Below are 23,380 nucleotides of genomic sequence, written 5' to 3' on the forward strand. Positions count from 1 at the left end.
AATGATTTGGGGATTGCCTGTTATTTAAAATTTTCCACACCTTCTTTCCCCTTCATTAGTTTGGGTAATTAAGAATTGATTTAAACAGAAAGTCTGCTTGGAAGGCACAAAAAAGAATAAGCAGTAAAGAGGCTAGAGAATGAAAACTAAGTGATCATGCAATTCAACAGAGAAATAAGAACTGAATCCTGAAATACATGGAAAACCAGGAGACTGTTTTACGGATAAGAGTCACTGTAGTTATAATCGTGTGTGCTCAGTTGCTTTGTTGGGTCCAACTCTTTGTGACCCTATGGACTGTAGCCCTCCAGGCAAGAATCCTGGAGTGGGTTGCCATTTCTTCCTCCAGGGGATCTTCCTGACCCAGGAATCAAGACCTCTCATGTCTCCTGCATTGGCAGGTGGATTCTTTAACCACTAGTGCCACCTGGGAAGCCCAATAGTATCATATAACATTTACACTGCACAGGAATTTGATGGAGGAGCTTACTGTGACAAAGTGAACGGTACACTTAAAAATAAATTACTGGAGTATAGTTGCTTTACAATGTTGTGTCAGTTTCTGCTGTAAAGTGGAGAGGCCACAGTTTTAAAGGAAAAAAATATATATTTATATGTTTCTCATCTGTAAAATGGAGATGATAACAGTACTTATAAAGTTATAATGATTGAATGAGATAAAGTATATTTACATGAAGTACATGCTTAGGACAGTGCCTGGTACACAGTATCATTTAAGCATTAGTGTTGCTGCTGATGAACATAATGTCTCTGCCTTCTGATTTGCAAGACTTTCATAAATACTTGTTCCATTTAAAATGCTCAATTTCAGTGACACTGTTATGAATTGTTAAGAATTGTTCTTGACCCAACAATGTCTATGGCTAGCTGACAGATAAAATGGATTCTATGATAATAGCAATGACAAATTTCTATTAGAGTAAGAGAGGTCTCTACCACAGCAATCAGAAATGAAAGTTATCTGTTCTGCTTGAGAGTTTAGTGTAAGATCTTACAGAAAACACAAGTGTTATCAAATATTAAGGTTTGTAATATGCTAATTGTGGGTTTCCCAGGTGGCACAGTGGTAGAATCCACTCGCCAAAGCAGGAGACCAGGAGATTCAGGAGGTGCAGGTTTGATCCCTGGGTTGGGAAGATCCACTGGAGTAGGAAACGGCAACTCACTCCCGTATTCTTACCTGGAAAATCCCATGGAGAGAAGAGTCTGGTGGGCTTCAGTCCATGGGATCTCAAAGAGTCAGACACAATTAAGCCCACACACATAAAAATGTATCTAATATATTACTACATATTTAATACTAGGACATAAATATGAATATATTTAACATTTTGATAGGTGTCCTAAAATGTGCAACAGGAAACAAAATTGAAAACTTAAGGCTGAGTCTGTAATAGTGTAGATCTGTAATAGTGGCAGAAATTATATTACTTTATTAATGGTACTGGAACTAGGAATCTTTTTCTGATGTAAATTCAGCAGTAATACAACAAAGACAACATAGGGTAGGGGTTTCATATCATTTTACTACAATGTATAGGACATCGCTTTACAGAGAAAGTCAAGGTTTCTTTGTTGTTAGCAAACAGCTACTGGATACTCTTAGAAATTCAATATTATAATTATAAAGAATCCCTTGATGCCTTATAACTGGAAAGAAGTCAACATGGGAAAGTTCTATTGCAAGAGAAAGCTGAGTGTATTCAGTCTTTCTGTCTAATGCCTCTCTTCTAGAAAGATAAATTCAAGCTTTTCTTCTAATTCATATGTCTAATTAACATAGTAAACAAATTTGAAGATAAGATCCTAGAAATTAGATATCAAGATCTATGGATATTTAGACATAAGCTAAGCCTATTAGAAGCTAGGACACTTTTTAATCATTTGACTCAATTATTAAATTGTCACTATAATATTAATTAATGATTTTATTGTATTCTAATGCTCTTTAATAAACTTATGAGATTAATTCAAGTAAGGTATGGAAAACTAGGAAGAGATCTAAATACACTAATAAATATATAAACGTGCAAACTAATTCCTAGAGGATATGAGATTTAACTTGTTCAATTTAATCACAGGAAATGAAGTTTGGGGTTAGCGTTAAGTTTGGCTACTTCTCCTGATTTGAGATTTTAATATCTTCTTACTTGATTTTCTACATTCACTGATCAATTTTCATTAATGGTCTAAGTGTCCAAAACTTCAGGGTCACAAACTGTACCTCCTAGACACTGAAACACACTTGCTCTAAATGTCCTTGCTGGTCTCGCATCCACCTTGCTTTGCTCCACTGTGTGGCTCTCTATACAAATGCCCAGACGCCACTTTTCTTCTGACCCAACACAGCACCATCTGAAATCTGCTTCTGACAACTTATCTATATATAAATCTAGGATCAAAAACAATTTACTGAGCATTATTACAAGTTCAGCTGGGTTAGGCAGCATACTAAGAACCAGAGAAGACAGAGGATTTGTTATTTATCCTCTGCCATTAATTAAGAAAAGGATTCTGAGGTGACTTAAAGCAAAAGATAAGTATAAATTAAGACACTGAGTAAGAGATTAAGGCTGAGAGTAACTAATAAACTGGGAAATTAACTGTAGCGCTGGGTTTACAGGAGACAAAGGTAAAAAAGCATTATAGACTTTTTAATTTTCTGGCAAAAAGAGGTTATCACTTTATGAATAGAAACAATTCTTATTTAAGACAAATTTACTGCATGGATCTTTATATTGGGGAAGTTATCACAACCACCTCTTGGCTAAAATTTCACTTCACAGTTATGTTACGATACTATTCTTTTTGTTTAATTGTGTTTCCTAGTTAGAATTTAGGGCTTCCCAGGTGGTGGAGTTGGAGAAGGAAATGGCAACCCACTCCAGTGTTCTTGCCTGGAGAATCCCAGGGATGGGGGAGCCTGGTGGGCTGCTGTCTCTGGCGTCGCACAGAGTCAGACACGACTGAAGCGACTTAGCAGCAGCAGCAGCAGCAGGTGGTGGAGTGGTAAAGAATTTGCCTGTCAATACAGGAGACACAGGTTCAATCCCTGGGTTGGGAAGATCCCCTTGAGGAGGAAATGGCAACCTACTCCAGTATCCTTGCTTGAAAAATCACACAGAGGAGCCTGGTGGCTACAGTCCACAGAGTTGCAAAGAATCAGACATGACTGAGCATACACGTGCGCATGCGTGCACTTAGAATATAACTTCCCTGAAGCTAGGGATCATGGGTGCTGATCTGTTTCCCCAGTACTTGTACAGAGTGGGATTTCGACTGAATAAATGAATGAATATCTGTGATAGTTTTCTGAACCATTTCTTATTTTGAGGGCATAATATCCAATCTTGAAGTCCAATAAATAATTTTTATAGTCAAACTTCAGAGGCGCAGGGCTTTATTGGGATCTAAATTCATTCAATGAAAAAGTGTGGAAAACTTACAACAGAAAATATGAAGTGAGAAAAAATTATACATATTCATATAATTTTTAATATATATGTTAAAAGTCCCAACTCTAAAAGTGAAGATCACAGGAGCTTAGAGGAGTAGTATCACTTTGTTTCCTGGGACCCAAAGAAAGCTTTAGACCCCCAGGGTGATCATTTCACAGTCTAAGGGCAGGAAAAATGTACCTCTTCCGACCCCCAAGTCTTTTATTGCCACAGAAACCTGATAACCAGTCTACCAAGGATAAGTCCTAGGTGTCCACCTGAACTTAGAATGAAATATTCTACTCCATCTCATTCTGACTTGTTATATAAGCTGAACTGCTGCCTCGATTCATCATTTCATTGTCCGGATTTTTCTGCCTACTAGACCCTCCTTCTTTCTCAAGGGAAGACCCCGTTTCTAAATCCCCAGCCAATGGTTGAAGCCTTAAACTTTGGTTGCTTTATTCACCCTGTCCCCAGTGTTGAATCATCTTCTTTTTTCCTTCTCTATAAGGCAAAGAGCTGGAGTTTGGTTGTGGAGAAGAGGTAGTCTTAGAACCAACAACGAAATTCTGTTTGCTCAGTTCTCACCCAATGCCTTGATTTTCTGCTGCCTGCAACCAGATTATGCCTCCTGATTCAAACCTGTGCTTACCCTGCTCTACAGATCCCGCCCTAGTGATGGTTCAACTGCTGCTCCCTCCAAATTCAAGTTCTCCAGCTGAACTGGCTCTTCTTGAACCCATCTTGAACTCTAGTAATGAGCCTTTGTCCACAGCTGGCTTCCATCTTGTTCTCGCAAGCTTTACTCTAACATTAATCTAGTATGCTTCAAGTCTAAGTCTACTTGACTTGCCTGTGTTAATCTGAATAAATTATTCAACAAAAATTGAGGTCTAACTTCTAAGACAGATGTTAAATGGTTTTGATTTGAAAATTTTTTCTTCTAAGAGCTCATTTCAATTTGTGGTGTCAAATCAGAGGTGTCACTGTGGTTGGGAATCTCATATGGGGGAGTGCTTACACTGAGTGATCATCATAAAGCTATAACAAGGGTAAAAACAGCTCCATTATTAAGTGAAATGTGTCTTTCTATAATCCCTCTTATAAAAGACTTACAATAGTCAATCATGCTCTCATCTCTGCAGTAAAATACAAAATCTCTCATTAAGATCTTTTATAAAACCAATGGAAAAAGAAATGTTTCTTATAAAAAGACTTAGTCTAACAAATTAATATGTCAGTTTTTCTGGGTTCTTCTCAACATGTTATTGTACTGATTTTAGCAGACAGTGATTTCCTGGCAGCCTTTGTTGAATGAAGCAATACAATGCCCGATCTCTGAGTGGCACAGATACAAGGCAGTAAGACCTGGATGCAGTCCATCTATATGGATATTGAAAAACCTCCTCCAAAGGTAATTCTGATGGGGTAACAAGGATCTTTACTCTACAAAAGGATTCTATAAAGATTAGTGAAAATTTTCTCCATTTCTGCCTTCTGAACAACGTGATCTTGCTGTGAATGAGAGATATTAAAGAGCACATTCAGTTCTTAGTAGAAATGATCTATCAAGGATGGAAGTAATCACAAGTAACATCATACTTAATGATGAAAAAAAATGATTTCCCTTTAAGATCAGGAACAAAAGGATGCCCACTCCAGTTACTTCTATTAACATTATACTGGACAGGCCAATTAGGCAAAAAACAAACAAACATCTAAATTTGAAAGGGAAAAGTAAGGCTATTTTCATTCACAGGTTATATGATTTTGAACACAGAAAACCCTAAGGAATTCACACACACACACACACACACACACACACACACAATTAGAATTAACAAATGAATTCAGTAAGGTTGTAGGATACAAGATGAAGACATGAAATGAATTGTGTTTCTATTTGCTGGCGATAAGCAATCTGAAAATAAAATCAAAAAAACAATTGCACTTACAATAGTGAAAGTGTCAGTCACTCAGCCGTGTCTGGCTCTTTGGGATGGCATAGACTGTACTCTGCCAGACTCCTCTGCCCATGGAATTCTCCAGAATACTGGAGTGAGATCAAACGCAGGTCTCCTGCATTGACAGGAGGATTCTTTACTATCTGAGTTACCAGGGAAGTCCCAAAAGGATTATGCTGGACTCCTACTTCACACAATGAAAAAAAAACTAACTCATGTGACAAAAACAAAGACTAGATAAATTGGACTTCATCAAAATAAAACACTTCTGTACGTCAAAGATCATCATTCAGTTCAGTTCAGTTCAGTCGCTCAGTCGTGTCCGACTCTTTGCGACCCCAGAAATCACAGCATGCCAGGCCTCCCTGTCCATCACCAACTCCCGGAGTTCACTCAGACTCACATCCATCGAGTCAGTGATGCCATCCAGCCATCTCATCCTCTGTCATCCCCTTCTTCTCCTGCCCCCAATCCCTCCCAGCATCAAAGTCTTTTCCAATGGGTCAACTCTTCTCATGAGGTGGCCAAAGTACTGTGGAGTTTCAGCTTTAGCATCATTCCTTCCAAAGAAATCCCAGGGTTGATCTCCTTCAGAATGGACTGGTTGGATCTTCTTGCAGTCCAAGGGACTCTCAAGAGTCTTCTCCAACACCACAGTTCGAAAGGATCAATTCTTCAGCACTCAGCCTTCTTCACAGTCCAACTCTCACATCCATACATGACTACTGGAAAAACCATAGCCTTGACTAGGCGGACCTTAGTTGGCAAAGATCATCATTAAGAAACTGAAAATAAAACCCACAGAATGAGAGAAAATATTTCAAATCACGTACCTGTTATCCACTGGAATCATGTGTCCACAATATATAAAGAACTCTTATGACTCAACAGTAAAATGACAACATAATTAAAAAATGGACAAAATGTTTTAACTGATCATTTCTCCAAAACAAACATACAAATGGCCAATACCACATCAAAAGATGCTCAAAGTCATCAGTCATAGAGAAAAGCAAATAAAAGCTGCAAGATACCATTTCACCCCAACTAGTACTGCAAAAGTAAAAAAGACAGACAATATATGAGTGTTAGTGGGTATGGGGACTGCAAAAGTAAAAAAGACAGACAATATACGAGTGTTAGCAGGTATGGAGAAACTGGAACCCTTCTATATTGCTGGTGGGATTCTAAGTATGAGAGTGATGGCCAATGAGTATGGAATTTCTTTTGGGGTGACAAAATGTTCTAAAAATTACATAGTGAAGGTATAAACTGCTGAATTGCATACTTCAAAAATGAATTTCTTGGAAGGTGAATTATATCTCAGTAAACCTCAGGAAATCTCAATTATGTCTCAATACAGATATGAGATTGTATCTCAAAATTTTTTTAAAGTTAAATATGGAAATAAGCAAAAGTAAGCTGATTACTAAATAAAAAGTAACCTTAGACTCACGACAGGATAAAGTAGAGAGCTTCCCAGACTTATTTCAGACACTGCCTTATACTATTATGAGAAGACAGAAAGAATTTGCCTGCCAATACAGCAGACGCAGGTTTGATTCCTGGGTCAGGAAGATCTCCTGGGGAAGGAAATGGCAACCCACTTCAGGACTCTTGCCTGGAGTAAAAATCCCATGGACAAAGGAATCTGGTGGGTAACTAAAGTCCGTGGGAAGAGTCAGAAATGTCAGAAGAGTCAGAAATGATTTAGCAACTAAGCAACAACAACAAAGACGGTAACTTAGTTTAATAACTTTCCTTTTTGATTGAGAAGACTATACTTTGAAGAATGAGTTACAGAGAGGCAGCCTTTTTGGTCAACCTGTGGTTTGGGTATACCAGCAGAGAGGAAACTGTATAAGAAACTCCAGGAACAAAAGGGGTAATGTTGTCTAATGTGAAAGAACTGATTAGGCAGAATTCCCAAATTAACCAATATTCAAATGGAGGGTAGGAAGAATGAATAAGTTTAATTAGTAAGAGAGTTATTGTTAAGGCTTAAACTCTATAAAATAGTCAATTAACTGTGCAGGTATTCAAGACTTCACATGTTGTTATATATTCTTCCCAAACGTGTGATGGGGGGAATAAAAGCTTTGTTAGGCTCTTTATTCTCAAGCTGTTTCCAGATGATTTGGGCAAGATTTAGAGATCAAAGATAATTTAAAAACAAAACTAATTAGTAAAGATTAAACTGTAAAAGATACAAATATTATAGAAAAAAGGGGGGTTAATTGAGAATACTTTTTGAAAAATCTGGTAAGGAGGAAAATTCTTTCACTTGGGAGGGGGAAATGGCATTAGCAAAAATGAGAATAAGCATATACTAGGGTCCTTTATGGAGAAGGAAATGGCAACCCACTCCAGTGTTCTTGCCTGGAGAATCCCGGGGATGGCAGAGCCTGGTGGGCTGCCATCTCTGGGGTCGCACATGACTGAAGCGACTTAGCAGCAGCAGCAGCAGCAGGGTCCTTTAGGAAAGGCAGAGGAACCAGAGATCAAATTGCCAACATCTGCTGGGTCATGGAAAAAGCAAGAGAATTCCAGAAAAACATCTATTTCTGCTTTATTGACTAGGCCAAAGCCTTTGACTGTGTGGATCACAATAAACTGTGGAACATTCTGAAAGAGATGGGAATACCAGACCACCTAACCTGCCTCTTGAGAAACCTGTATGCAGGTCAGGAAGCAACAGTGAGAACTGGACATGGAACAACAGACTGGTTCCAAATAGGAGAAGGAGTACGTCAAGGCTGTATATGGTCACCCTGCTTATTTAACTTCTATGCAGAGTACATCATGAGAAACACTGGGCTGGAAGAAGCACAAGCTGGAATCAAGATTGCTGGGAGAAATATCAATCACCTCAGATATGCAGATAACACTACCCTTTCAGCAGAAAGTGAAGAGGAACTAAAAAGCCTCTTGATGAAAGTGAAAGAGGAGAGTGAAAAAGTTGGCTTAAAGCTCAACATTCAGAAAACAAAGATCATGGCACCTGGTCCCATCACTTCATGGGAAATAGATGGGGAAACAGTGAAAACAGTGTCAGACTTTATTTTTTATGGGCTCCAAAATCACTGCAGATGATGATTGCAGCCATGAAATTAAAAGACGCTTACTTCTTGGAAGGAAAGTTATGACCAACCTAGAGAGCATATTCAAAAGCAGAGACATTACTTGGCCAACAAAGGTCCGTCTAGTCAAAGCTATGGTTTTTCCAGTGGTCATGTATGGATGTGAGAGTTGGAGTGTGAAGAAAGCTGAGCACTGAAGAATTGATGCTTTTAAACTGTGGTGTTGGAGAAGACTCTTGAGAGTCCACTGGACTGCAAGGAGATAGATCCAACCAGTCCATCCTGAAGGAGATCAGTCCTGGGTGTTCATTGGAAGGACTGATGCTGAGGCTGAAACTCCAATACTTTGGCCACCAGATGCGAAGAGTTGCCTCACTGGAAAAGACTCTGATGCTGGGAGGGATTGGGGTCAGGAGGAGAAGGGGATGACAGAGGATGAGATGGCTGGATGGCATCACCAACTCGATGGACATGAGTCTGAGTAAACTCCGGAAGTTGGTGATGGACAGGGAGGCTTAGCGTGCTGCGATTCATGGCGTCGCAAAGAGTCAGACATGACTCAGCGACTGAACTGAACTGAGGGTCCTTTAGACTCATGTTTAATAAACAATGATTTAATTCCTAATAACCAGGAATTTCGGAGAAGGCAACGGCAGCCCACTCCAGTGTTCTTGCCTGGAGAATCCCAGGGACGGGAGAGCCTGGTGTGCTGCCATCTATGGTGTCATACAGAGTCGGACACAACTGAAGTGACTTAGCAGCAGCAGCAGCAACCAGGAATTTTCTAATTTAACCCTCAAACTCTGCTTATATAAAGTGGGTACTTACAGAGAAGGACACACATAAAGGATCTGACCCAACTTATAATTTGCAGGTATCGGAACTAGGATTCAAGCCCAGGTCATCTTCATTTGTTTTGTGTTCTTCCACTACATTGAACTTGGAGGCCTGGGGTAGAGGCACAGAGAGATGAAACAATGGTAATAAGAAATTAGACTAGAACTGAAAGTTGCTATTGGGAAAAATACAGCTGGAAAGAGATAATCAGATTACACAGAAGGTGTTAAAGTGACAGAGAAGATAGGTGAGGTGCGACAATAGGGAGGCAATATGATTCTGGAGGGCTTCCCTGGTGGCTCAGACAGTAAAGTGTCCACCCGGAATGTGGGAGACCTGGGTTTGACCTCTGGGTCTGGAAGATCCCCTGGAAAAGGGAATGGCAACCCACTCCAGTTTACTTGTCTGGAGAATCCCATGGACAGAGGTCGTGCAGAGTTGGACACGACTGAGCGACTTCACTTTCTTTCTTACTACGATTCTGGAATGCTTTGGTAGAAAGGGGGTTTCAATAATATCAGGTATACAGGATGGAATGGAGAGAAAAGAGAGCCGGTAGAAAAGTGGGTATGAGTGTAGTGATACTGCTGTGAAATGATGAATTAACAACAGTGGGCACATACAGGAGAAGACATGATCAATATTTCAGAGAGAAAAGAATAAACCCGACAAAATGTATTGGTTGGTTAGTTATGGGACAAAGGAGAAGAGTTCATACAAAAATTGACAAATTGAGCCATTCTTTCTAACAGTTAGACCTCCTAATACTTATCGAAAATCATTTGAGTAGAAGGTAAAACAAATCAAATCTCAATACAGAGGTAACTACTGTGAAGCTTAACAAATCACATCTGTATATGAAACTCTCTCCTTTGGTATTTCATTTATTCTATCAGCCATAATTATTAAATATCCAGTGTATACAAATATTTTCCCCAATATCTACATATGAGCATAATCACTGTTCATTACTTGTTATTTATTGTGCTTCATCTCCGTTCACATCCACGTCAACATGCTTCTGGAGGAGTACACTGGGAAAGATATTATTCCCTCTTTGTTTTCATTCAGCTTTCCAGATCCGATGTCTTTAAGTCACGGAGAATTTGTTTCCTCAACATCTGATGTGTGCTTCTCCCTTACTGGTCATCTATGTTCATAAAGCCCTTCACTGGATCTTACTTAGGCTCTTGCAACTAATTCCTAAAATTACTGTCATCAACAATCAATCGAAAGACAGTATCTATACTGTATGCAAAGAATTAAACAAAGTTGAATATAGGAGGCAGAAATAATATACCCTCTGGTTTCTCTCTGAGGAGCCTACAAAAATAGGAAAACTAAATTGTTTTCACATGAAACTAGAGAAATAAGACAGAGGTTCCATACACAAGTTGCAATCATCCCATGCATTAACATGCTACTTGTATAATGCAGGCAGTCAATGCAGAAATTCAACTTATATTACAAACGGTGATTTGTTTTCACTGAGTTATTTACATTTTAAAGTTGAAAGGTTTTTAAGAAGTATTTTTGGCCTGAGTTGTTTTGACACTCTAATGGCTCAATTTTTCTTTGTTTATAAGCCAGTATTCTACCTCTCCTCAATTCTTGATTCCAAGCAGCCCATATTTTAGGTATTTCCATTGATCACATTAAGCAGATATGCCACCTGTATCCAATTTACTTTGTTCTCTGTAGATAGAATATAAACAATGCTTCTTTAAAGTCATAGTTAATGCATGTTACTAAAGGTAAAAACTAATTCTTTTAGTCCTGTTCCTTTTTCTTTTCAGTGTAAATCCAAATTATGCTCTAGACAATTTTTTAAAGATCAACTCTTAAGAGTAGACTGAGGTTGAGTGTCCGCACACAACTTAGTCCAAAAAATAGTCCTCCATCAGCTGCTGAAGGTCAGCTTAGGCTGCCTAGAGGCTAGAGAGCCCAGCATGGAACAATGGCAGGAAAATAGAGTTCCCTTCATTCCTTAATTCACATGCAAGTGAGGTGCCAATCAAGTGCTGACAAGCATGGAGAAACCAAAATCAAAAGTGGGTAGAGATACACGTTCAAAAGGGGCAGTTTTCACACATTTCTAAGAGATGTTTTTAATGGTGGTTGTGAACATACCACTAATGATGTGGAAAAGGATAGAAAAGCAATAAGAAAAATACTAATTTTATATCAACTGAGAGGATGCAATAAGCTAATGAAACACATTTGCTAAAATTGTTTAATGTGTTCTATAAAAATATCAATGATTTCACTTTGACTAAGGAAAGAAATCTGAATGCAAATTGATGTATAGAGCACTGCAAACAGGGAAGGTGAGTTAAGATTTGAAACTGGGCACTGACAAGGAAGCTGACTCATTTCCCAATAAAAAAAAGTTTACGCTGGCCTGATTTTGTCAAACTAACCATTATCTACAAAGACAAGAGCCAAATACTGAAATGACTGAGTATGGAGGCAATGCAATCACTTCACAAAGTGGTTGGTGAAAGGGATGACAAAGCTTAAAAACTGGCACTGTTTTTTTAATGACACTTTATTTCTAACAAATGAGTTAAAACTTTTAAAAATGACTGTAAGGCAAATGTAAGCTGCATTAGTTGTAGGTATTTTTCTAAAAGAATTTGGTAAGTTGTTGATTATGACTACTATTTCTATCTATGACATATAAAGCAAAATTTATTAGAAACTGAAGGCTTTGACAGTGATGATTTAATAAGAGTAACGTTATGTTATTGCTGTTTATTAGTGTTATTTTAAATACACAGAAAAATAACATAGGATAGACACGTTATTTTTAAAATTCATTATCAATTCATAAAATAAACAGTTCTTTCCTTTTACTTTAAAGACTGAATGCTAGGATTGCTACCAGAGCTGTCTTATCAATATCTATTTTTACTAGGATTGCAGAAAGTTTAGAGAATTAGAAACTTGAGATGTTACCATATGATGGGAATAAAGGAAGTGAAAGGCATATTTTTAGAATCATCTTTTTCATTGGTTTTGAAAATGAATCTCTTAACTATCTCCTGGATTCTTCAGGCAAATTCTGCACTTCAAGATAGGGTATAATGATAAATTATGTTCTCAGTTTTAAAAAACAACAATTAGCAAAATATGAAAGGTCTACAACTATTTTGTACTTTATATTTAAAAGTAATTTTTCAGATATCTATTAGTAGTACCTTTAATTTTAAACTCTAATTACACAGAATTTAATAAATGACAAGATATATCTTAGCACAGGTCCTGACTAGTAAGTATTATTCAAACAATAATCACTAAAAGTAATTACATGTAATATCAAAACTGTACTAGTCACACAGTTCATATTTAAAAGAAATTTTCTTAAAATTCATGATCCAAAAAGGAATCTGAACTTGATTGAGGATGGTAGGAGAATAATCTCCATGGACTGAAACGTGATGCTACAAACTAGGGACATTCCATCCATAAGAGAGGGTGTGTGCATGTGTATCTGTGTGTGTGTACAGAATCTTGAATCAGGGATACAATTTCCTGAGAATTTTTTTACAAAATTAAACTTTACTGAAATCCAAACGATTTACTGTCCGATGTGTAAAATGTACTACTGAAACAAAAAACTAAACCATAATTTAAGATGTTCACAATCAACTTTTTTGTAAAGTTAATATTAAATATTTCAATCATTGTAAAACAATTTCATATAATACATTTATGTTGAAAAATACTGGGAGGCTGAATATTTGTCAACATTTTAAACACCATGAGTTTTCTTCTAAGAATAACAGGGAGACCAGGAAAGAATGTGATTCAGTGTTAGGCAAAAACAAAACGTTTACACATATTTCAATTTTTTGTGTAATATCAATGCTATCTTTCAAAAGTTCTTGAAATTAAGTAGAAACACAATGGCCTTAAATGTATTCATCAAGCTTTGTAAAAAATTTATGTAAAACTAAGTTATTTATTTAGAGGAATTCTTTTCAGTAAGTCACAAACTACTTTTTCTTTAGCTTCCACCATCTATATGCCTTTTTTGCATACCTCTATCAAAGTTACTTGACAATAAGTAGCAAATATCTGAGGCTAACATAATCGAAACATAAACAAGGTATATCACATTAAATAGACTTCTCAGTCCTGGTGTTGCCTGACAGATATGCGCTGTGCCAGTGGTTATATTATATTCCTCCTCCCATGCATGCACCTCCTGCAGAGACAGCAGACTACAGAAGCTGACCCTTACTGAGACCATCTTGTCTCTCTGACAAAGCTCCTTTTTAACTTCTTACTTACTGGTTACTTCCTGTGATGGAGAAAAACTTTAGCTCAGCTTGTGATAATTTCACAGGCCCTGAGGACCCTGACCCTAATAGCCTCAAGGTCAGAAGTCAAGTCTTGTTCTGAAACATCTGTGTGCTTTATATTAAAGTGGAACAAAAGTGCAGAAATATCCACCAGTGTGTGACAAGAAGGACAGGCAAAATAAGACTGACACATGGGTCATCTGTTACTCTGGCATCCTAAGTTCATTTTTAAAACTGTCCAAAATTCACTTAAATTCCAAATCTGATGTACAGATTTGATGTTAACTGTCTTAAGCTAAATCAGGAAAATGTATGTTTCACGAAAGTTTTAAATTTGAACAGTCTTGCAGGCCTTCAGACATATTCGAAGCTATTCTATAAAGTCATGAAATTTCATGTTTTATGTAACTTAATGACTTACAGGAAGAAAACATAAGGTACCTAATACATCAGCTATAAATGCATTTATATATATCTGAATGATTAAAAGAACTATTTGAAAGCCAACATTCACATTTTAAAAAGGACATCATAATTCGTATGTTAGAGAATGATCCTAAGATATCCATTTTGTAGTAAACAAATTCAGCAGAACTAAAAGCACTTGAATATAATTTCTAAACATGAAATCAATTTAAGAAATGAATGATTTCAGTTATATTTATAGATCTTAAGAGAGCACAGTATTTGTAAATTTAGGTCAGTTAAAGTATTCTCAGGTGTCACCACTATTTTTATATCTAAATCACATGGGTAAGCAGTAAGGCGTGGGGAAGTTGAAAAGACCACAGATATATAATTTCCATGATGAAGAACAATACATGGCAAAGTTTAGAAACATTAAAAATTAGACCACCAATGCTATGCTGGCTTTTAATGTCCACTTAAGGCTATATGGATTTAAAATTATCAAATGCACTTTATCAGATAAATCATTTTATTACAGCAATGGTACTTTCCAGTGACATAAGGGGTAATGAACATGGAGCATATTTTTAGGACTGATTATACTTCATTAATTATTCAGACCTGCACAAAGTATGATAATTGTAATAACTGTGATAGAACAGACACCAAATTCAGAAATCTTGGTAATTTTTCTATTATGTACACATATCTTAACTGCAAGAATTGGATTATTTTGAAATGCAGAGATTTTTATGACTAAGCATGGAGTTGCACTTAACAGTAGATTAACAGAATCTTTCTGACAGTTTTAATACTAATTATATGGATTTTGATCAAGTACTAATTTACAGAGATAGTATAGTCAGTTAAAGAGTCTCTAGAAATTTTAAACACTTTACAGATAATAGTGCTTCAACGATATACACATACACAGGAATCACAAATATAAAATGCATGGAAAGTGGAGCTATAACGTAGAAATTAAAAAGTGAAATGTAAATAAGAAACAGGCAAAAAGTTGTCTGATTGGCAATGAAAAGCTCTGCACAATAAAAGTACATTCCTTTTCAACAAGATGAAATTCATTACACCAAATACTTAATCTTCATCCTTTATAAAACAATTTCAAGTAACCATAGCGAAAAAATGGGAGTGAAGGCAATAAACCTGTAAGGAGTTTGGAAATTAAAAACAAGAGTTAACTGTGCACTTACCAGTTCAACAAAAGCAAGTCCTCCATAGCTGTGAGCAACAAAAAATACCTTCTCAGCTGCAGACTGGGCTATGAAATGGTCCCACACATAGACTGCATGTTCTTCAGGAGAGCCATTTTCCTATAAGTAAAACAGACATCATGTATTACATACTGCATCTAATTATTATCATAGCAATCAAAAATTAAATTATATGCTTGCTTATGCAGCATAAGAAATATGATAGCAATAGCTCATTCCAAACAATAACAATACAAAAGAACTACAATGGAAATTCAAATTAGGGAATAAATTAGTATTGAGCCATTAGTAAATTACTGCTAAACTTAAGTGCTACTCCAAGCTTCTGAAAGAAAATATTTAAAATTGGCACATTTTGAGGGGAAATGGCTCATTCTCGGTTTATCTGAGAGATTAAAATATACCTAACTACATTAGAATTGCATGGCATAAAGTTACAGTGGTCTTTTAAGGCAGTATAACACTAAGAAATATCAGATATATTTCTATATTTATATCTGAAAATATTTAGAGTATAAATACATCTAAATGATTTGATTTATAACATTTTAGGTACCCCTGTAAATTGAAAATAAGGAGAAAGTTAACAACAAGTATTTTCAATTTACATTGTTAAAAATACTTTTCCTGAAATAATTTTCCATATATATTTTATTTCTAGAACTGGGAGGATGTCTAAACGTGTAAACCTGGGACTTTTTATATTTCTCTTAAGTTGCTGGTGCGCTGTAGATGCTTGGTCGTGTCTGACTCTGCGACCCCATGGACTGCAGCACGTTCCTCTGTCCATGGGGATTCTCCAGGCAAGAGTACTGGAGTGGGTTGCCATGCCCTCCTCCAGGGGATCCTCCCAACCCAAGGACTGAACCTGGGTCTCCTGCATGGCAGGAAGATTCTTTACCATCTGAGCCACCAGGCAAGTCCAATAAATACATGAATGTTGCTTTAATTCCAAAAGTTCTCCAATAACTTCATTTTACTGTGTTTACTTCTATAGCAAACACAATTTGTGGTTTAACCTAAAATTCAGATAATGTGGAAAACAAAGAGCTAAAAAAATACAGACCCATAAAACTAAGACATCATGAAAATATTTTGTACGAATAATTCTTGGGATGCTTAAACACCGAAAGACTGATTCCCTAAGAATGTCATAATACTAGATGATGAACACAATTTATTCACCTTTTCCATCTCAGAAATTTTAAAATATTATGTTATGGTCCCAATGAATGGTTTCACTGGCTCCATAAAAGCTATTATTCCCTAATGTCTATCTCCACCCTGCATTTCTCTCCAGAGCTCCAGACCCAAGGTCATTTCCTTTTAAATGCCCCACAGATACTTCAAGCTCAACCAATTCAACACTTTGATAAAAATATCCTTTCCAAACCTGTGTCACTGTCTTTGCTCCCCACTTCCTGCTCAAATCTGAGCATCATCTTCTACTTCTCTCTCTCTCTCAAACTCCACATAAAATCAGTAATTAAAAACCTTTTGATTGTCCCCAACCTTCTCTTAAAGCCACCAGTTCTCTCCATTCTCATTTCCTCTGGCTGAGCCTAAGCTCATCCTTTCACAAATGGATGACTGCAACAATCTCCAGTCCAGTTTCCCTGCCTCTAGGATTATCCTAGAGGGTATTACCCATTTAAAGGCCCTCTCCTAACTCTGCAGTGAGAACAACTTTTCAAAAATGCAAATATGGACCTGTTGCCATTTGCTCACTCACTGCTAAGAACATTCCGAAGTCTTTTCATCAGCTCCAGGACCAAGTTTAAACTCAGAATGACACTAGGGCCTTACATGATATGGCTTCTGCCTTGAAATGAATGTGCAAAATATGATGATCTAAAAGATACCCTTTTTTCCCCATGAGAGAATAGAAAGAACACTCTGTGTTCCAACTGCAGGGAACATCCTGTAATATCCTAGTTGTGCCATACACTTCTTATCTCTGGGCTGTTTTTGATATTATTGTTTGGAAAGTGACCCATATGTTCTGCCTTTGCTTAACCCATCACCTTCACCTGCATCATTCCTATGTGTCTTCAGAACTCAAACTAAGATAATTGCATCTAGCCCCATCACTTCAGGGCAAACAGAAGGGGAAAGGGTGGGAACAGTGACAAATTTCTTCTCCTTGGGCTCTAAAATCACTGTGGATGTGACTGCAGCCATGAAATTAGAATACAGTTGCTTCTTGGCAGGAAACCTACCACAAACCTAGACAGTGTGTTAGAAAGCAAAGACACTGCTTTGCTGACAAAGGTCCATAGAGTCGAGGCTACGGTCTTTCCAGGAGTCACATACAGTTGTGAGAGCTGGACGATAAAGAAGTCAGAGCGCCGAAGAACAGATGCTTTTGAACTGTTGTGCTCGAGAGTCCCTTGGACAGCAAGGAGATCAAACCAGTCAATCTTAAAGGAAATTAACCCTGAATACTCATTGGAAAGACTGATGCTGAAGCTGAAGCTCCAATATTTTGGCCAACTGATGCGACGAGCCGATTCACTGGAAAAGATCCTGAAGCTGGGAAAGACTGAAAGCAGAAGAGGGTGACAGAGGATGAGATGGTTGGATGGCATTACCAACACGATGGATATGAACTTGGGAAAACTCTGGGAGATGGTGAGGGATAGGGAGGCCTGGTGTGCTGCAGTCCATGGGGTCGCCAAGAGCTGGACATGACTTGGTGACTCAACAACAACTGGAAGGAAGACTTTGTAGGCACTTCAGGCCTTAAAACAAAGCAAAACAATGGCCAGTTGTGGATGTGACTGGTGATGGAAGTAAAGTCCAGTGCCATAAAGAACAATATCGCATAGGAACCTGGAATGTTAGGTCTATGAATCAAGGTAAAATGGAAGTGGTCAAACAGGAGATGGCAAGAGTGAACATTTTAGGAATCAGTGAAATAAAATGGACTGGAATGGGTGAATTTAACTCAGATGACCATTATATCTACTATTGTGAGCAAGAATCCTTTAAAAGAAGTGGAGTAGCACTCATAGTCAACAAAAGAGTTCAAAATGCAGGACTTGGACGTAATGTCAAAAATGAAGAATGATCTCTGTTCGTTTCCAAGGCAAACCATTCAATATCACAGTCATCCAAGTCTATGCCCCAATCAGTAATGCTGAAGAAGCTGAAGTTGAACAGGTCTATGAAGACCTACAAGACCTTCTAGAAATAACACCCTCAAAAAGATGTCCTTTTCATCATAGGGGACTGGAATGCAAAAGCAGGAAGTCAAGAGATAGCTGGAGTAACAGGCAAATTTGGTCTTGGAGTACAAAACAAAGTATGGCAAAGGCTAGCAGAGTTCTGCCAAGAGAATGCACTGGTCATAGTAAAAACTCTATTCCAACAACACAAGAGAAGACTCTACACATGGACACTGCCAGATGGTCAATATCGAAATCAGACTGATTATATTCTTCGCAGCCAAAGATGGAGAAGCTCTGTAGAGTCAGCAAAAACTAGACCGGGAGCTGACTGTGGCTCAGATCATGAACTGCTTATTGCAAAATACAGATTGAAATTGAAGAAAGTAGGGAAAACCACTAGATCATTCAGGTAAAACCTAAATCAAATCCCTTATGATTATACAGTGGAAGTAACAAACAGATTCAAGGTATTGCTATACCTTGATCTATTGATATACCTTAATATACCAAGCTCTGATAGATGAGTGCCTATTGCTATACCTTGATCGATTGATATACCTTGATATACCAAGATCTGATAGACAGACTGCCTGAACTATGAACGGAGGTTTGTGACACTGTACAGGAGGCAGGGATGAAGATCATCCACAAGAAAGAGAAATGCAAAAAGGCAAAATGGTTGCCTGAGGAGGCCTTACAAATAGCTGAGAAGAGAAGCTAAAGGCAAAGGAGAAAAGGAAAGATATACCCATGTGAATGCAGAGTTCCAAAGAACAGCATGGAGAGATAAGAAAGCCTTCCTCAATTATCAATGCAAAGAAATAGAGGAAAACAACAGAATGGGAAAGACTAGAGATCTCTTCAAGAAAATTAGAGATACCAAGGAAACATTTCATGCAATGACAGGCACAATAAAGGACAGAAATGGTATGGACTTAACAGAAGCAGAAGATATTAAGAAGAGGTGGCAAGAATACAAAAAGAATTATAAAAAAAAAAAAATCTTCATGACCCAGATAACCACGATGGTGTGATCACTCACACAGAGCCAGACAGCCTGGAATGAGAAGTCAAGTGGGACTTAGGAAGCATCACTATGAACAAAGCTAGTGGAGGTTGATGGAACTTCAGCTGAGCTATTTCAAATCCTGTAAGATGATGCTGTGAAAGTGCTGCACTCAATATGCCAGTGAAGCTGGAAAACTCAGCAACATCGACAGGACTGGAAAAAGTAAGTTTTCATTTCAACCCCAAAGAAAGGCAATGCCAAAGAATGTTCAAACTATCACACAATTGTATTCATCTCATATGCTAGCTGAGTAATACTCAAAATTCTCTAAGCCAGGCTTTGACAGTATGTGAACCCTGAACTTCCAGACGTTCAAGCTGGATTTAGAAAAGGCAGAGGAACCAGAGATCACATTGCCAACACCCTGGACCATCGAAAAAGCAAGAGAGTTCCAGAAAAACATCTACTTCTGCTTTATTGACTATGTGAAAGCCTTTGACTATGTGGTTCACAATAAACTGTGGAAAATTCTTTAAGAGATGGGAATACCAGACCACCTGACCTTCCTCCTGAGAAATCTGTATGCAGGTCAAGATTAGTGCAACAGTGAGAACTGGACATGGAACAACAGACTGGTTCCAAATCGGGAAAGGAATATGTCAAGGTTGTATACTGTCACTCTGCTTATTTAACTTATATTCAGAGTACATCATGTGAAATGCCAGGCTGGATGAAGCACAAGCCGGAATCAACATTGCCAGGAGAATTATCAATAACCTCAGATATGCAGATGACACCACCCTTATGGCAGAAAGCAAAGGACTAAAGAGCCTCTTGATGAAAGTGAAAGAGGAGAGTGAAAAAGTTGGCTTAAAAGTCAACATTCAGAAAACTCAAATCATGGCATCTGGTCCCATGACTTCATGGCAAGTAGATGGGGAAACAGTGGAAACTGAGAGACTTTATTTTTTGGGGCTCCCAAATCACTGCAGATGGTCACTGCAGCCATGAAATTAAAAGACGATTGCTCTTTGGAATTAAAGTTATTACCAAACTAAACAGCATATTAAAAAGCAGAAGACATTACTTTGCCAACAAAGATCCGTCTAGTGAAAGCTATGGTTTTTCCAGTAGTCATGTATGAATGTGAGAGTTGGACTATAAAGAAAGCTGAGCACTGAAGAATGGATGCTTTTCAACTGTGGTGTTGGAGAAGACTCTTCAGAGTCCCTTGGATTGCATGGAGATCCAACCAGTCCATCCTAAAGAAAATCAGTCCTGAATATTCATTGGAAGGACTGATGCTGAAGCTGAAATTCCAATACTTTGGCCACCTGATGCGAAAAACTGATTCATTGGAAAAGACCCTGATGCTGGGAAAGATTGGAGGCAGGAGGAGAAGGAGACGACAGAGAATGAGATGGTTGGATGGCATCACTGACTCAATGGACACAAGTTTCAGCAAGCTCCAGGAGATGGTGATGGACAGGGAGGCCTGGTGTGCTGCAGTCCATGGGGTGGCAAAGATTGGACACAACTGAGTGACTGAACTGAACTTGGCCTTAATAATTTAGTGTGCATTAGTTTAAAAAGTAGGAAAATATTTCTTATTAAAATCAGGATACTGGTTTACTCTGAGAAGAGAAACAGTTGTGATTGGGAAATAGACTTCTAGTGGCTGGAAGTATTTCATTTCTTTCCTGGGATGGTAGCTACACAAGTGTGTTCTTTATAGTTACAGTTAAAATTACTAACACATACCAAGCAGTTTTTTGTACATATATAGACCGTAACCATAGAATTTATTCTATAAACGTTTTAGGGTGAAGAAAGGTATTGTTAATAATTGTACTGGGAAAACAGGTCTAAACTGGGACAATCTAGAGAAAACCCAGACATCTGATTTCCCTAGTTATATCTCACAATGAAATGTAAAAACAAAACAGGAAGACAGATAACAGTTTCTATGTGCTGGTAGTTGGCAGAACTAACAATTTCAAATATCTGTGATGGTCCTAAATATTCTCCTATATAGAGAGACAGAATTAAAAACACATAGGAAATTAGATTAACTCTGCGCCATCTAGGTTCTGTGCTGAAAGTGGGGATGTAAGGATGATTTGAAGCAAGCCACGATCCTGACCTTCACTGTGTTTGCCATTTCATAAATGTGCTAACATACAAAGACAGGAGAGGGGGTAGTGTGTAAGGAGCATTACTTTCTCTATTGTTGACGGACTGTCTTCACACAAGTCCAACGGGTCTACTATAAACCCACACTACTTGATATCAGCGAAGCCCTCCCTACTTTCTTCTCACAGTCAAAAATCCTTCCTTTATACTGTTGAGAGTCTATCTGCCCCTTCTGTTTCATTCCCATCTCATTCCGAGTCCTCCAACAATGAATTTTAACTAGTCTCATTTCTTCTAGTCTTTCCCATTACTTTTTGCCAGATTAATCGTCCTGAAGCCTAGCTCTGATGCACTCACTCTGTCTTAAAGGTCATTTACTAAAATGGTTGCCATTGCCTACAAAACAAACAACTATAACTGGAACTCTTTAGCCAACGTCTTTAAACTCTACCTTTCCAGCCTTCCTTCTTACTATTTGCAAGGATCTTATTCATGCTCCAGGAAAAACTGAAATATACATGAATAGTCTGAAAATCCTAGAGAACAACTCTACCATGAAATACAGTCTGGGATCTCATGAGTAATGCAGCTCAGACTAGGCAAAAACTAGACATGAGAACACTTCCAAGGCAGCAGTTCCGCATTTCAGCGATAAAGTAGTAGACCATCCCACTACTTAGACTGATGGCAGAGCGAATGGGAAGTAAGGGATGGACTAACTCATTACAGAGGAAAAATCAACAAGTCGTTGTGACTCAGGATATAAGAGAAATTCCCAACCGGGTCCCAGTGAACCATCTATGACTAAAGGAGACTTAAGAACCAACAGCTCTTTCCACTGTTCAAATGTAAAGACTACTGTTTGCAGAGATAAGTATTACAGTTGATTTTTTTCATCCACAGTCTATGGAGATGATACATGTTAAAATGGTTTAGGAGTAGCAGGAAAAAGAAATCTGAAGTATTCATGTGCCCTGAGTATTTCAATATTTTCAGCCTGACTCCTAAGGTCATCAAATTATTGTGCAGTTTTAAACCTAAAATTAAAAACCTAATGTTCTAAAAAGCCTAACTCAATTGAAGGAAAAAAAAAAAATGCCTATAATATCCACTTAGGGGGTTATCCATAGGTACAACTAAACCATTATACAAGATTATTCTAGGTCATACTTGACATACATTGACATAAAAAGATCCAGGAAAGGGAATCACAGTTTGCCATTAGGGGAGCACCAGGCATTCCTTTTAATGGAAGCTCCCCCGCAGTTCCTATAGCAGACACAACAGAGAACTTTGCAGGGGTTACTGTGTTTGGCCCACAGGGTATTAGCTCAGGAATGAGGGAATCAGGCTCACCTTGGGCAGAGACAGGAGTAATACTGCCTTAAAGTTTTATAACCTACGGAAGCTAATGCCTCTAGAAACAACACCATTTTTTTAGTTTTTTTTTTTTTTTTTTTCAGTTCAGTCACTCAGTCGTGTCCGACTCTTTTCGACTCCATGAATCGCAGCAAGCCAGGCCTCCCTGTCCATCAACAACTCCCGGAGTTTACCCAAACTCATGTCCACTGAGTCGGTGACGCCATTCAGCCATCTCATCCTCTGTCGTCCCCTTCTCTTCCTGCCCCTAATCCCTCCCAGCATCAGGGTCTTTTCCAATGAGACCATAGGCGTGTGGCTTTTAGGGTCCCTGCCTGCAAGGGACTTGCCCACTTACAGGAGTTACTACCGTCAGGGAAGATCAAAACTATAGTGTTTACAGTCTATTATAATTCC

The 23,380-nt window shown here is 38.0% G+C and overlaps 1 protein-coding gene across 4 annotated transcripts in view; it reads right to left on the minus strand.

Annotated features, from left to right (window-relative positions):
- The window catches only part of FAM172A (family with sequence similarity 172 member A), a 407,588-nt gene that overhangs the window by 165,929 nt on the left and 218,279 nt on the right, over positions 1-23,380 (minus strand). For all 4 annotated transcript variants that reach the window (XM_052642598.1, XM_052642594.1, XM_052642597.1 and 1 more), the window contains one exon: positions 15,272-15,391. In XM_052642598.1, the coding sequence (XP_052498558.1) occupies positions 15,272-15,391 (120 nt within the window). The remainder of the gene's footprint in view (positions 1-15,271; positions 15,392-23,380) is intronic.

Source organism: Budorcas taxicolor, chromosome 7, assembly GCF_023091745.1.
Source record: "Budorcas taxicolor isolate Tak-1 chromosome 7, Takin1.1, whole genome shotgun sequence".
Lineage (NCBI taxonomy): Eukaryota > Metazoa > Chordata > Mammalia > Artiodactyla > Bovidae > Budorcas > Budorcas taxicolor.